Source organism: Oncorhynchus nerka, linkage group LG12 (genome assembly GCF_034236695.1).
Source record: "Oncorhynchus nerka isolate Pitt River linkage group LG12, Oner_Uvic_2.0, whole genome shotgun sequence".
In the NCBI taxonomy this organism is placed as follows: Eukaryota; Metazoa; Chordata; class Actinopteri; order Salmoniformes; family Salmonidae; genus Oncorhynchus; species Oncorhynchus nerka.
Genome location: NC_088407.1, coordinates 59,472,475 through 59,488,679, shown reverse-complemented (window position 1 = coordinate 59,488,679; position 16,205 = coordinate 59,472,475). Strand labels below are relative to the sequence as shown.

The 16,205-nt window shown below is 46.4% G+C and overlaps 1 protein-coding gene across 1 annotated transcript in view; it reads right to left on the bottom strand.

The window, feature by feature from the left end:
* The window catches only part of LOC115138476 (ryanodine receptor 3-like), a 180,874-nt gene that overhangs the window by 72,879 nt on the left and 91,790 nt on the right, over positions 1-16,205 (bottom strand). Inside the window, exons 21-37 of the mRNA XM_065025690.1 lie at positions 16,012-16,205; positions 15,484-15,588; positions 11,445-11,548; positions 6,281-6,364; positions 5,949-6,108; positions 5,408-5,555; positions 5,111-5,313; positions 4,412-4,586; positions 3,813-4,021; positions 3,451-3,653; positions 3,232-3,301; positions 2,991-3,151; positions 2,709-2,874; positions 1,971-2,057; positions 1,627-1,853; positions 702-1,518; positions 300-500 (exon numbers count right to left, since the gene is read on the bottom strand). The exon at positions 16,012-16,205 is cut by the window's right edge and continues 23 nt beyond it. Coding sequence (XP_064881762.1) covers positions 300-500; positions 702-1,518; positions 1,627-1,853; positions 1,971-2,057; positions 2,709-2,874; positions 2,991-3,151; positions 3,232-3,301; positions 3,451-3,653; positions 3,813-4,021; positions 4,412-4,586; positions 5,111-5,313; positions 5,408-5,555; positions 5,949-6,108; positions 6,281-6,364; positions 11,445-11,548; positions 15,484-15,588; positions 16,012-16,205 — 3,314 coding nt within the window. The remainder of the gene's footprint in view (positions 1-299; positions 501-701; positions 1,519-1,626; positions 1,854-1,970; positions 2,058-2,708; positions 2,875-2,990; positions 3,152-3,231; positions 3,302-3,450; positions 3,654-3,812; positions 4,022-4,411; positions 4,587-5,110; positions 5,314-5,407; positions 5,556-5,948; positions 6,109-6,280; positions 6,365-11,444; positions 11,549-15,483; positions 15,589-16,011) is intronic.

The following is a 16,205-nucleotide window of genomic DNA, read 5'->3' as shown; positions in this document are numbered from 1 at the left end:
GAACAGTAGTCTCAGCAGCAGCCTGTTCTGTGTTAATGTGCAAACTCTTCTATCTAATACAAATGTAACAAGGTTAACACACGCAGATGTCTGCAGTCACCCCAGTTGTCATGAAGTGGGCAGCATTTCAAAAAGCCTAACTCAATTACAGATTTAAGGCCACGGCCGAGAGTCTGTGACTAAAACTGCTTGCCGGTGACTTTGCCACACTGTTGCTCCACAGGAGAGATGATAAACTCCCCGTAACCTACATCATTAACCAGGAGGCCATCCTAGGTTATTTCTATTTCAGTGTGTACCTGTTCTTGGGGAGGGGAGCGGAACTCCTTGGTCTTCTTGGCAGTGACGGCAGCAGACATGTTGAGGGCCAGCATCAGCTCGTTGTACCTGAACTTCTGGTTATACTGCAGCTTGGAGACAAAGCTGTCTGAGAAGGACACGATGGCCTCGATGCGATGCTTCAGCTCACAGTCACAGAAGTAGTGCAGCAGCTCACACATCTAGCAGACAAGCACAGTTTCCACATATAATATCAGCTGAGATTTAGACACAGGCACTAATGACACATATCTTCAGGGAACTTATTGGAAGAGAAAGCATTGATACAGAGACATTACATGGCTGAGTGATTTTAAAGTGGACTATAAAATGTCAGTGGATTTTTGCGGAGCATGTGATTGAAAGCCTAGCAGAACCAGTACCTGTCGTTTCACTGGCTCAGGCAGCCTCTTCTCCAGCAGACCTTTCATTGGCAGCTTGGCGTCTTTGGCTGCCTCCTCCTCCCCGGCCTCCACCGCCTTCTCCTCGGTGCCTGTCAGCCCCTCCTTCTCTGTGGCCTCCATCACCACGGCGACGGCATCCTCGCTATGCTCCACAAACACGTTGGGGTCGATGAGGAGCAGGATCTTATGAACATCCTGACTTCCCAGCACGCCCATGGTGAGCAGTGTACCAATCAGCCTCAGGATGGGCACAAACTGGTACTCCACGCTGCCCCCTACAGGGTCCCTGATGTGATGCCCACCGCCCTGCACGGCCTCAGTCAGCATGGTGATGGCCTTCTCCTTCAGGGCATCCAGGGGGATCTGGGGGCTGTACAGTTGCTGCTCCCTTTTGGTGCTGATGAAGCAGGGGGGGTAGAAGTTGAGCCGGGGCTTCAGGGAGGTACTGAGGCCCACGCCGGGAGGAGAGTGGTGCTTGGAGGCATCGGAGAACAGGCGGATGCTGCGCGTCTCGGCAGTGATGGGGATAATAAACTCGTTGTTCATCATGAGGCGGGCCTCCTTGGCCGTCTCCAGGTGAATGCTGATCAGGATGTTGTAGAAGCCCTCGCGCAGCATGCCCGACAAGTACTGGTTGTCGATGGTGTAGAGCAGCTGGGATTGGTCCAGGTGGCTGCAGAGGGCGTGTGCCACGCGGGTGTTTCCCAGGGCACACAGGGCACAGTACAGCTTCAGGGTGTGGTAGTGGAACTTCCTCAGGTCCTCCTGCTCAGATAGCTCCATGATGTCAACACACCTGGTGGGGAGGTCAGTATACTGTTTAAACAGAGCGAGGACGTATACAGGAGCGCTTATGTCCTCAACCAGGGTGTGTGGTGCAATCTGTGTATGTGTGCACATCTACCTGTTCTCCTCAGGTATGTGCACAGCCAGCATCTGCAGGGGCTCCCGACACTGCACCACCCAGCCATGTCTCTCACTGACCCTGGCTGTCTCCACCTTCAGGAAGGTGTTGGGCATGCGACTCCACAGCACTGAGTTGATGGTCTGGACGTCCAGCCTCGGAGGGCACTGGGGTACTGGGTTCTTATGCTCACTCTTAAAGATGGCAGCTGACAGGGGCATGGCATTCTGTGGAGGTCAGAGGTCACACAGAGCACATTGTAGTTCACACAATGGATGATATATCAGTAGAAACGGTGGATAGATTTAAAATGGACTTCAGGGATTAAAATAGAGTTACTCTACCTTTATCTTGGACAGCTCAAACTGGAAGAGGTTGGGGCTGGTCGGTCGCACAAACACAGCAGGAAACAGCTTTGTGTTTGGTTCCACCTGGTCAAGAAAAAGAGCACAGCACTAATAAAAGAAGTTTGCAGACAGAAAAAGCATATTGAGGCCATACTGCAGTTACAGTATAGAGGGGGACTATAAAGAGTAGCATTGAGAGTGCATGATGCTCTGGAGCTATCTGACTCGTGTGTGTGTGTGTGTGTGTGTGTGTGTGTGTGTGTGTGTGTGTGTGTGTGTGTGTGTGTGTGTGTGTGTGTGTGTGAGAGAGAGAGAGACTAGGGAAGAGGCTGGCAGGATGGCTCAGAACAGTTTAAAAGCTTGCCGTGTTTCTACGAGGGGAGAAATTAAGAAGATCATGCCCTTTAAAAGGGGAGGTTTTGTTGTCTGGTTTGAGAGTACATACACAGACAGCCAGACACCGAGCTGAGCTCTGGCAGGCAGGACAGACAGACCCTACCCTGCTGCTGAGCCCGAGGCAGGGGGGACTGAGTGACTATCACACTAATGAAGAGATCAGGACAGGCAAATCTTTTTTTAGAGAATAGATGGTGTTGTTCTGATAAGAGACTGACAGATGGGACAGAGACTGTAGGGCTGATAGCAGCAGGAAGGAAGGAGACCGAAGAGAGTGTGATTGTAGACTGTGCAGTGGACATCTTAAATAGAGACATTGTGTATTTGGCTATACTGTACCTGGTAGGAGGTGGCCAGCTCCTTGCCGTTGCCAGTGAAGGTCACCAGGCCAGTGGCCAGGTCAATGAGACAGCCTATCTCTAGGTCCACATTACTGCGACTGGACGAGTGACCTGAGCTTGTGACATCCCCACCCCACACCATGTAGCAGTTACTCCTCCTCACACTGAGGAATGGTGAGGGAGGAAGAGGAAAAAGAAGATAGTATCTGAGTATCTGATTAGTTGCTTATCACTATTCATACCGACATGAGGATGAGGGTTTCCTTAACAACACGATTACCTCTCATGGACCCGCCCACGCTGGTCTCCCAGGGTAACTGTCACCGTCCGGTTCTTACTGAGGTTGAAGTGGTTGCTATAGTAATGGTAGTCGGGGGTGACCCAGCCCACCCACACACAGGATGGATCCTGACCAGCGAACACCCTGACAGAGTAGTGGTACTGCAAGACAACATGGTGGCAGGTTAGCTTGACGACATGGCACCTGAACTATCATCAGCTGCTTATCATCCATTTCATACCGTGCTGATGTTGCTGTAATCTGTTCCTCTTATTCCATCATGACTGTGTCTCATAGACTTCAATGGATGTCTACAAGGAAAACATCAGCATTGAATCATTTCTTTACATACTGTAAGTTAGAAGATAAAGCGCTTTTACAGAAACTAAGCTCAATACTGTAAGTGTCATATACAGATGTTAGTGTTGTACAACAGTGAATGTGTGTTCAGAGGCCTGACCTGTGTTTCAGTTTGAGGGACTCGGGATCTTCATGCACTCCGTTCATGTCCATGACAGGGCTGGTCTTGAAGAAGGAGTGGAACTCCACGGGCATGCTCAGTCGACAGTACACCATGTCACCATTACTGTTCTGGGTCCCAAACGTCCTGTGGCTCACCTTCAGACATGGAGGGCTGTCGATGGTGCCATCTATTCTGGTCACCTGGGATGGAGATGTATTTGGACAACTGATTTAGCCATTCTCCATCTTGGAAGTGAGATATCTTACTGGTTCTTTAAGGTAAAACTTCTGTGAACCTCAACATATCATGTATATTACCGTTTCGAATTTTGTCATTGACCTTTTGACTTTCGGTCTTACCATTATGTGGTTGTGGTTCTTTGGCACATTGACAAAGGTGGGGAGGCGTTTGCTGAACCACATGGTGACCTCACGGTTCATGTTGACGGCAAAGGGTTCGAAGCCCTCCTGGAGACCACACATGGTGTAGTACTTAAAGGTACTGGCGTCCTTCCCCAGGTTCATACGACCCACCTGGGACAGGCCCAGACTACACACTGGGATAAAACCTGGGGAACAGAGAGAGCGAGAGAAAGAGAGAGAGTCAATGAGAGAGAGAGAGAGAGAGGAGAGAGTCAATGAGAGAGAGAGAGAGAGAAAAGAGAGAGAGAGAGAGAGAGAGAGAGAGAGAAAGAAAGAGTGAGAACAACTGTCATCATCACCCTTCTCATTCTAAGAACACACACATCAGGGGGAGGGGGAAATCAATACAGCTTTTAATAAAAGCCATTTACAAGTGTCAGATTATATGAAGTTCAATTCATGACGGTGACGCACTTATTTTCACTTATTTTGCAGCATGTCTGTCAGTGATTTGACGGCACAGAGACATAAGAGAAGGGGCAGAGCTTAGAGAGGTCCTTCACATACACTCACCGTCTTCAGTCTCACACACTCACCGTCCTCCGTCTCGAAGTCGGCAAAGCAGAGCTCAGAGCCCTTGTTGGTGATGAGGATCTCTCCGTTGAGGGTGAAGATCATAGACTTGTCCTCCATGTTGATCATGCAGCCCACCACGTCCCCCGCGTGCCAACACCGCCCAAAGAAACGACTGCCCATGTTCAGACGTTGACCCTGAATATACACACACAATAACGCTCTACAATCTGACTCCATCCTTATTCAAAATGTGATTTATTACGATATACACAAATTATACTCTCCAGGCTAGCTATGCCATCATCAACTATGATAAAGTGTCTCTTTTCCAAAGACATAACTGTCCTGCTCTGATCTGTTTCACCTGTCCTCGTTATTTCCCCCCCCCAGTGTATTTATCCCTGTGTTTCCTGTCTATCTGTGCCAGTCCGTCTTGTATGTTTAGTCAAGTCAACCAGCGTGGTTTTTCCTGTACTCCTTTTGCTATTCTCCTTTTTCTAGTCCTCCTGGTTTTGAACACGAGCCTGTCTGCCACTCTGTACCTCCTGGACTCTGGTTGGGACCTTTTTGCCTGTCCACGACCATTCTCTTGTCTACCCCTTTGGATTATTAAACATTGTAAGACTCCAACCACCTGCCTCCTGTGTCTGCATCTGGGTCTCGCCTTGTGCCTTGATTATAACGCTCTATAAGCATGTAGAATAGAGTTGAGGGCTCACCTTGTATCCGTCGAAGACAAAGGCCAGCTCATCAGTGCCCAGCTCTACATCAGGCCTACATCCAGGTCTGGCCCAGCCCACACGCATGTCTCCCCCTGTCACCACGTCAAACTCAAAGTACCACTTCCCCGTCATCACCGCGTACGTCCTCTCCACACGGAAGAAACGGATCTTGTCTATGCTCAGTCTGTCCACCACATGGCCTGCTGGGTGGGAAGATGGCCACAGTATCAACACAGGAAGTGTTGTACTGTTCTGTGTATGTCAACATGGCTTCGTGTGGTAAAGATAACTTACCGCCCTCCTGATCTGGAGGTTCGATATTGTATCCGTATCCAATTAGAGTGCGGATGGCCTCACGGAGGCTGTCCCTGTTGGACTTCTTAGTGCGCTCGTCTAATAAAGAATATGGCACCAGGCGAGGGTTCCGCTTGCTCTTCACATCCTGCATTGAGCACAGATGGGCACAGTCAGAATCCCACGCACACCACTCATCATCGTGCTGATACTTAGCCAGCTCAATGGACCCGCTATAGGCCAGTGTTTGTCACGACTGGGCTGCCAATCTATAAGGGTCATTGAGTAGTTCATTGGGCGTTTGACATTATTACTCCGGCGCTATACTGATATTCTGTGTATCCTTTTGGTGTCATTCATCCCTCTGCAGGAGCTAGTGTTACATTTAGCAGTATTGCTTTTGAGCTTGCTGCTCTTACATAGAGAGAGGGTCCTTCTTTTGTCCAAAGTTATAAAGCCTTCCGTGTGTTTACTGTATGTGAGCTGTGGTCAAAACCTGCAGTGCTTTCACAGACATAACACAGAAGACTGTGTGCTTTACCTGCAGAATGCCATAGGTCCATCCTTGTTTGACCCTGTCCTTGGCCCACACGTTGTGGGCGTTCTCCGCCAGTTTATCCACCAGAAGTTCCTGGCCTGGGGTCAGCTTCACATCAGACAGCTCCAGTGGCGTGGGCTTGTAACCATTCGACATCATGTAGCTTAAAACAAGACGAGACATTATAATGTCTAACTACCTAGACAAAACAGTATTTGTCATGATTTTTCTTACATTGCGCTAGCCTATCCAGAACATAGGAATCTCGAAAAGTTGGTAAATCATGTATTAGGTTCTTGCTGATCTGTGTATTCAAACGTCTAGTAGACTCTTACTTCTTTGGGAGTTTGATCTTCTTCAGGTCCTCTTCAGCGTTGGCGTTGACCTGGACAACATGGCATCCTAATGCCAGCAGAGTCCTGTGAAGAGACAGATTAACAATCTCCATCCTGGGGATAAGACCTGTCTACACAAGATGAGCTCTCTAAGAGGGTGACTCACATTGCCTGCACACTAACTAAATACTATAATCAGCAGGCATAATGTTATGATACTAGGTTTGGTAGGTTTTTGCACTCCTACATCAAGCAGAGTGGCACATGAACCAGCATGAGCATACACAGAGAGCATTGTATTGTTTAATTGTGCATGTCTCGGTCCATTATGGAACCATATAATCACCTTAAGGACTTGTTAAGAAAGAGTTATTCACACTTGTATCAGTAAAATCTCATTGCTTTGTCATTGTAAGAGGACAAATGAGAGATGTGGTGTGATGGCAGAATAGCAGGGCTGCTCTTTAGGGGCCCAGGCTGTCTGTCTCTGTTGTGTCAGCGTCACTGTAGATGAACGTTAAACAAACCAGACTTTCTCTCTCTCTAATCACACACACACACACACACACTTCTCTGTCTCATGAAACTTTATTTTGTGTTTCTCAGTGCCTGGGTGTGGGCTGTCAGTGTGGATCATTAGCAGATGTCCTACGGTGACAGGTGGGTGATGTCAGGAACACTGGGGGTGTTTCAGGTGCTGAGAGTCCAGCACAAGAACACCTTCAGTCTACTACCTAACTGATCCCTGGTTCACCCACACCTTCAGTCTACTACCTAACAGACCCCTGGTTCACCCACACCTTCAGTCTACTGCCTAACTGACCCCTGGTTCACCCACACCTTCAGTCTACTACCTAACTGATCCCTGGTTCACCCACACCTTCAGTCTACTACCTAACAGACCCCTGGTTCACCCACACCTTCAGTCTACTACCTAACAGACCCCTGGTTCACCCACACCTTCAGTCTACTACCTAACTGACCCCTGGTTCACCCACACCTTCAGTCTACTACCTAACTGACCCCTGGTTCACCCACACCTTCAGTCTACTACCTAACTGACCCCTGGTTCACCCACACCTTCAGTCTACTACCTAACAGACCCCTGGTTCACCCACACCTTCAGTCTACTCCCTAACTGACCCCTGGTTCACCCACACCTTCAGTCTACTACCTAACTGACCCCTGGTTCACCCACACCTTCAGTCTACTACCTAACTGACCCCTGGTTCACCCACACCTTCAGTCTACTACCTAACTGACCCCTGGTTCACCCACACCTTCAGTCTACTACCTAACTGACCCCTGGTTCACCCACATCTTCAGTCTACTACCTAACAGACCCCTGGTTCACCCACACCTTCAGTCTACTGCCTAACTGACCCCTGGTTCACCCACACCTTCAGTCTACTACCTAACTGATCCCTGGTTCACCCACACCTTCAGTCTACTACCTAACTGACCCCTGGTTCACACACACCTTCAGTCTACTACCTAACAGACCCCTGGTTCACCCACACCTTCAGTCTACTCCCTTACAGGCCCCTGGTTTACCCACACCTTCAGTCTACTGCCTAACTGACCCCTGGTTCACCCACACCTTCAGTCTACTACCTAACAGACCCCTGGTTCACCCACACCTTCAGTCTACTACCTAACAGGCCCCTGGTTTACCCACACCTTCAGTCTACTGCCTAACTGACCCCTGGTTCACCCACACCTTCAGTCTACTACCTAACTGACCCCTGGTTCACCCACAACTTCAGTCTACTACCTAACTGACCCCTGGTTCACCCACACCTTCAGTCTACTACCTAACAGACCCCTGATTCACCCACACCTTCAGTCTACTCCCTAACTGACCCCTGGTTCACCCACACCTTCAGTCTACTACCTAACTGACCCCTGGTTCACCCATACCTTCAGTCTACTACCTAACTGACCCCTGGTTCACCCACACCTTCAGTCTACTACCTAACTGACCCCTGGTTCACCCAAACCTTCAGTTTACTACCTAACTGACCCCTGGTTCACCCACACCTTCAGTCTACTACCTAACAGACCCCTGGTTCACCCACACCTTCAGTCTACTACCTAACTGACCCCTGGTTCACCCACACCTTCAGTCTACTACCTAACTGACCCCTGGTTCACCCACACCTTCAGTTTACTACCTAACAGACCCAAGGTTCACCCACACCTTCAGTCTACTACCTAACTGACCCCTGGTTCACCCACACCTTCAGTCTACTACCTAACAGGCCCCTGGTTTACCCACACCTTCAGTCTACTGCCTAACTGACCCCTGGTTCACCCACACCTTCAGTCTACTGCCTAACTGACCCCTGGTTCACCCACACCTTCAGTCTACTGCCTAACTGACCCCTGGTTCACCCACACCTTCAGTCTACTACCTAACAGACCCCTGGTTCACCCACACCTTCAGTCTACTACCTTACAGGCCCCTGGTTTACCCACACCTTCAGTCTACTGCCTAACTGACCCCTGGTTCACCCACACCTTCAGTCTACTACCTAACTGACCCCTGGTTCACCCACACCTTCAGTCTACTACCTAACTGACCCCTGGTTCACACACACCTTCAGTCTACTACCTAACTGACCCCTGGTTCACCCACACCTTCAGTCTACTACCTAACTGACCCCTGGTTCACCCACACCTTCAGTCTACTACCTAACTGACCCCTGGTTCACCCACACCTTCAGTCTACTACCTAACTGACCCCTGGTTCACCCACACCTTCAGTCTACTACCTAACAGGCCCCTTGTTTACCCACACCTTCAGTCTACTGCCTAACTGACCCCTGGTTCACCCACACCTTCAGTCTACTGCCTAACTGACCCCTGGTTCACCCACAACTTCAGTCTACCCCCTAACTGACCCCTGGTTCACCCACACCTTCAGTCTACTACCTAACAGACCCCTAGTTCAGCCACACCTTCAGTCTACTACCTAACAGGCCCCTGGTTTACCCACATATTCAGTCTACTACCTAACAGACCCCTGGTTCACCCACACCTTCAGTCTACTGCCTAACAGGCCCCTGGTTTACCCACACCTTCAGTCTACTGCCTAACTGACCCCTGGTTCACCCACACCTTCAGTCTACTGCCTAACTGACCCCTGGTTCACCCACAACTTCAGTCTACCCCCTAACTGACCCCTGGTTCACCCACACCTTCAGTCTACTACCTAACAGACCCCTAGTTCAGCCACACCTTCAGTCTACTACCTAACAGGCCCCTGGTTTACCCACATCTTCAGTCTACTACCTAACAGACCCCTGGTTCACCCACACCTTCAGTCTACTGCCTAACAGGCCCCTGGTTTACCCACACCTTCAGTCTACTGCCTAACTGACCCCTGGTTCACCCACACCTTCAGTCTACTACCTAACTGACCCCTGGTTCACCCACACCTTCAGTCTACTACCTAACTGACCCCTGGTTCACCCACACCTTCAGTCTACTACCTAACAGACCCCTGGTTCACCCACACCTTCAGTTTACTACCTAACAGACCCCTGGTTTACCCACACCTTCAGTCTACTGCCTAACTGACCCCTGGTTCACCCACACCTTCAGTCTACTGCCTAACCGACCCCTGGTTCACCCACACCTTCTGTTAGTCAACATTGTTTCAACGTAATTTGCCAAAATATTGTGACATTGAATCTGTGTGGAAAATACACTGGATTTGAAAAAAGTCATCAGGGTGAAATTTCAACCACAGGTTTAATGTATGTCATTATGGCATCCAATTGTCAACATAGACAAACCATGTATAAAATATGAAAAAAATGATTGGCTGGGCAGCACCTCCTACTCGAGAGTTAATATATCTACAACTAGCCCTTTGGTCTCCTATCCAGCGTTTTAACCAAGCCCAGCTTTGATATTTATCACTGACTATTACCAATGTGTATTTAGGCCTATATAGCATTTGCAAAGTAGCTATTGTTTCAATTCAACCCAGACAATGCATAAAGGCCTAGGGTTTCAAGCTTTGGTTGATTTCAAATGTAATCTTCATGTTAATAATTAATATGTTTTATTCCCTTCTCCATTTCAACCAAATATCTAAGTTAAAGAATATGGTTAAATCAAATCAAACTTTAAATGCAATTTAAATAAATGTTGATTTGATCCTAGATTGTTTTTATTTAACTAGGCAAGTCAGTTAAGAACAAATTCCTATTTACAATGATGGCCTAGGAACAGTGGGTTAACTGCCTTGTTCAGGGGCAGAGCGACAGATTCTTACCTTGTCAGCTCAGGGATTTGAACTAGCAACCTTTCAGTTACTGGCCCAACGATCTAACCACTAGGCTACCTGCCGCCCCAAAATGAATGAAGACATGAATCCAACATATTAATTATACATTTGTAGACAAACTAGAATGAAGGCCAGACTAAGTCAGTGGCACAAAACATAAATCTCCTTCAAATGTTGATTTTTGGTTGCATTGTCAACCAAACACAATTCAACATTACTTTTGTAAATCAGTATATAGCCAAAGGTTAAGGCTATATTAATAACTAATGTAACAGTACAATTCAACCTTAAAATGAGTAACACATCCATAGTCACATTTTGAGGTTGCTCTAACTATGAATGTCTTCTTATGCAATCATAGTAATTTTGCATGTTCAACATAGCATGCAAAGGTTGCAGGTCTGTGAAGATCTTTAATCTGTGCAGAATCTGATCACTTGCATGTACTTTTAATGTAATCTCAACTGCCATTCAGGTCATTTGTTGTGCTATTAGATGAAGCACAGTGATACACATTCATCTGTTGTATAAATAAAACATATCTGACATTCTATTGCCATTTAAACTTTTGTTGTGCTTTTCAACGTTTGAAAGACATTGTGACATATAGATGACAAGTGGACAAACAATCAGACATGGCCATATTCCATTGCTTTTAGATGGGTGAAAGCATAGTGATAACACATTGGGAATTCAACAAACGTCTGGCTGTCCTTTTTGTGTGGTTGAATAAAAAAGGTCGAAATCTCGTTGATCAACATCTCAACCAAATATGACGTGGTGCGCCCAGCGGGATCTCTCCTTGTCTTTCTATTTCTCGCTCGTCATTACTGAAACTAACATAGTTACTTATAATGCAGGACATACTTCAAGGTTTCCGTTGACATCTGCAGGTTGTAATTTTTTTCCGTTTCGGGCAGTCTGGGAAAATCCACCAGGCAGGGGTGCTGCCGCTTATTATCGTCCCTTATCTGTGAAACACAAGAGGATTGTTCATGTACAAGTATTTGTACATATTACAACTGTCTTGAGGAAAGGGGAAAGAAATATTCCAAAAGGTGAGTATAATTCATATCACAATGAAGGTCTTTGTCAATCAACAGGGGGAGTACTTTCTTAGGGGGAAAGGCTATCTAGAATCTAAAAGTGTTCTTCAGCTGTCCCCATAAGACTTAGAACACTTTTAGTTCCAGGTAGAGCCCTTTTGGGTTACATGTAGAACCCTTTCCAGAGAGTTCTACACGAATCCCAAAAGGGTTCTACCTAGAACCATAAAGGGTTATCCTATGGGGACAACCCAAAAACACTTTTGGAACCCTTTTTTCTAAGAGTGTGGGGATGTTGTCTACTTACAGAGGGCTACTGGTATACTGGAGTGATACTACGGTCTAGTCTAGTGGACATGTTATGAATGTAGAGGAGGAGCATGTTTTCTTGGAAGATAGAGAGGTGTGAGTCCTGAATACCAAGCCAAGTGAGATATAGAATTATATTCTTGACTGCTGTGTTTTATCTCTAATAACATGGATTACATCCATGTTGACCAAGAAAACATGAAGTGGTGTTGTTGTACAGATATGTGGCTATTTGTGTGCTACATGAACCCCAGGCATTTCTTTTGTGAATAGCACAAGAACTCCCCAGGAATTATTTTACCTAACAGACTTTTCCTACAGCCTACTACAGTCCAGAAAGCCTACTACAGTCCAGACAGCCTACTACAGTCCAGACAGCCTACTACAGTCCATAAAGCCTACTACAGTCCAGACAGCCTACTACAGTCCAGACAGCCTACTACAGTCCACACAGCCTACTACAGTCCACACAGCCTACTACAGTCCATAAAGCCTACTACAGTCCAGACAGCCTACTACAGTCCAGACAGCCTACTACAGTCCACACAGCCTACTACAGTCCAGACAGCCTACTACAGTCCTACTACAGTCCAGACAGAGGACAAAGAAGCCCATGCTGTTATTCTTACTAACCTCCGTATGAATGTCACACAGCTTGTTTGAAATTATTTTTATACCGTCAATAGTCCATGCTGATAAAACTATTACAAGTTTTCTATAACCATACTAGCCTCCGATAGTGAAGTGTGTCAGGCAGGTAATATAGAAACCCTATCTCTGTACCCCATAGCAACCACAGCAACTAAAACTCAGACCTCTTTAAAATCAGCACTGAAGCTGTGCTCTCTGGAGAGTGGAATAGAATAACAGCGCTGTCCAGGTATGTGTTCTGTTCAGCCCAGATGTAGTATATTGTCTCCCTGGTGTAGCTTGCCCCATGCACTGCCAGGACAATGTCACCCGGCCTAAGCTAACGAGGTCTCGTAAAAAACAGATAAAAGCCAAACTGCTATGTCAGGGGTGCAGAATTCTGTTTAAATGAATAAGAGAGTTTGACCCCGGCGTAATAGATCTCCTCACCATCAATCAAAGGCTCTACTACGATGTGGGAACTGATGGAATGGCTGGCAGTCCAGTGGGTGGACAAATCACACTGTCACAGTTGTGTTTAGAAGTGGGATAGAGTGGAAGGAGGACTGCAGGAATTAGAGAATCATTCAGTGGGGTGGGCTACGGTGGTCTACTCTACACACATCCATCACTTATGTAAAAATAGATATAAGAGCTGTGTTGTATATTGTTTCTAGTATTGATTGTCTGCACCTTTAAGGGCAGTGGGGCACAACAGGTCATTTTGGCAATGTACTAACATGAAACAAATAAACAGTCATTCAGTCTTTGTAACAGTAGGGCTTAATGAATTCGCATCCAGTTGAATAATCTGGAATTCAACTAACAGAGAGAGAGAGAAAAATAGTCTTTCCAATCAAGAATAGTCAGTCTTTCCAATCATTAAAGTGTCCACTAAAAGTCTCTGAACTGAATTACAATGTTGGGCCTAGGGGTTAGGAGTGTTGGGCCAGCAGCTGAAAGGTCATTGGTTCAAATCTCTGAGCCGATTAGGTGAAAGATGTGCCTTTGAGCAAGGCATTTAACCATAATTTTACCAGGGTCGCTGTCAATAATGGCAGATCACTGGCTATGAGCCCACTCTCTGAGAGTGTCTCAGGGGGAGTGGGATATGCAACAAATTAATTTCCCAATTCACACATGAACTTGTTTGATATAAGTGTGAAATAAGACATGTGTAAACACACACCTAACTATCTTATCTTAATATCTATAGTCTAAACATGTCACTGAGGCCTATTTCCTGTTTAATTGGCCAAAATGTCCTTCTGTGCCTTTGACTAAAACAATTGCATTGTAATTCATGACTGATTTAGGACACAGAAAAGATGAGTCTCTCGCCTACAAACAAACAAAAATGGAGTCTCTAGAATGAATGGCATGACGAGCACAAAAAATACGGGAGTATTCTTCACTTACCCTCTGTTGGGTTTGAACCGCAAATTATAAAAGAGAAAGCAAAATGGTGTACAGGCTTGTTTTGGTGCTTTAACATTGGTAGAATTTACAAGATTAGATCAGGGTTAATGCATTTCACACAAATAATTATCAATACAATTGGCCTAACACAAACACACATTTGCAAGCTGAGATTTACTTATGTTTATATTGGTTGATGATCCATTTAGAGGTAATGTATTGTGTCTTTCCTAAGTACAGTGCCTTCGGAAAGTATTCAGACCCTTTGACATTTTTCACATTTTGTTACGGCCTTATTCTAATTGAATTGTTTTTTTTACCTCATCAATCTACACACAAAAACCCAGAAGCAAAAACATTTAATTTAGAAATTATTGCTAATTTAAAAATATATATATAAAACTAAAATATGACATTTACATCTGTATTCAGACCCGCTGTCAGGTTGGATGGGGAGGTTTGCTGCACAGCTATTTTCAGGTCTCGCCAGAGATGTTCGATCAGCTTCAAGTCCGGGCTCTGGCTGGGCCCCTCAAGGACATTCAGAGACTTGTCCCGAAGCCACTCCTGCGTTGTCTTGGCTGTGTGCTTAGAGTCATTGTCCTGTTGGAAGGTGAACCTTCGCCTCAGTCTGAGGTCCTGAGTGCTCTGGAGCAGGTTTTCATCAAGGATATCTCTGTACTTTTCTCAGTTCATCTTTGCCTCGATCCTGACTAGTCTCCCAATCCCTGCCACTGAAAAACATCCCCACAGTATGATGCTGCCACCACCATGCTTCAAAGTAGGGATGGTGCCAGGTTTCCTCCAGATGTGACGCTTGGCATTCAGGCCAAAGCGTTCAATCTTGGTTTTATCAGACCAGAGAATCTTGTTTCTGATGGTCTGAGTCCTTGAGGTGCCTTTTGGCAAACTCCAAGCAGGCTGTCAAGTGACTTTTACTGAGGAGTGGCTTCTGTAGGAAGAGTCATGTTGGTTCCAAACTTCTTCTATTTGAGAATGATGGAGGCCACTGTGTTCTTGGGGACCTTCAATGCTGCAGACATTTTTTGGTACCCTTCCCCAGATCTGTGCCTTGTCACAATGCTGTCTCGGGCATCAACGGACAATTCCTTCGACCTCATGGCTTGATTTTTGCTCTGACATGCACTGTCAACTGTGGGACCTTATATAGACAGGTGTGTGCCTTTCCAAATCATGTCCAATCAATTGAATTTACCACAGATGAACTCCAATCAAGTTGTAGAAACATCTCAAGGATGATCAATGGAAACAGGATGCACCTGACCTCAATTTCGAGTCTCATGGCAAAGGGTCTGAATACTAAGGATTTTTTTTACTTCATCGATTTTAGAATAAGGCTGTAATGTAACAAAATGTGGAAAAAGTTAAGGGGTCTGAATACTCTCTGGAGGCACTGTATATCAATGACATGGACTGCCCAAAATAGTTTGCCAGTGCTCTGTGAATCTATTCTCTCCATCAGTGTTAAAGAGGTCTCCTACCTTCCCATAAGACCAGCCCAGTTCTATCTTGTTTATGGCCCACAGCTCGTGGATATTCTCAGCCAGTCTGTCCCGGACCTTCTCCAGATATGGCAGCATGACGATCTGAGAGACAGAGAATCAGTGTCGTAGATAAACAGCATCTGTTTGTAGACAGTACAGCAGGCCTATGTCATCAATCATACATTGTGGATATTTGGAAACACTTACACTGTAGGTATTACTGTACAAGCCCCTTTAAAACATGCAGGATAAACACTGTTACTGTGTTTAAGATTACATTTACATTTACATTTAAGTCATTTAGCAGACCCTCTTATCCAGAGCGACTTACAAATTGGTGCTTTCACCTTATGACATCCAGTGGAACAGCCACTTTACAATAGTGCATCTAGGTCTTTTAAGGGGGGGGGGGGGGGGGGGGTGAGAAGGATTACTTTATCCTATCCTAGGTATTCCTTAAAGAGGTGATGAGCCATGTTGCAGTTAATGTGAGGCGTTCTGGGCTGAAAGCCATACGCCTGTTACCTGGCTGGTCTCCACAGGGGTGGGTATGAAGGAGGCCTGAGAAATGAACTGTGTGGTCCCCAGCAGGTCTCGGACCCCCTCCATGTCCCTTTTGTACTCCTTCACCGGCTCCACCTTCATCTTCTCCTTGGGGAGCAGGGCCTCGTAACACGGAGCGTAGCCCGACGGAGGCAGGAACTTGAAGTCGCCATGAC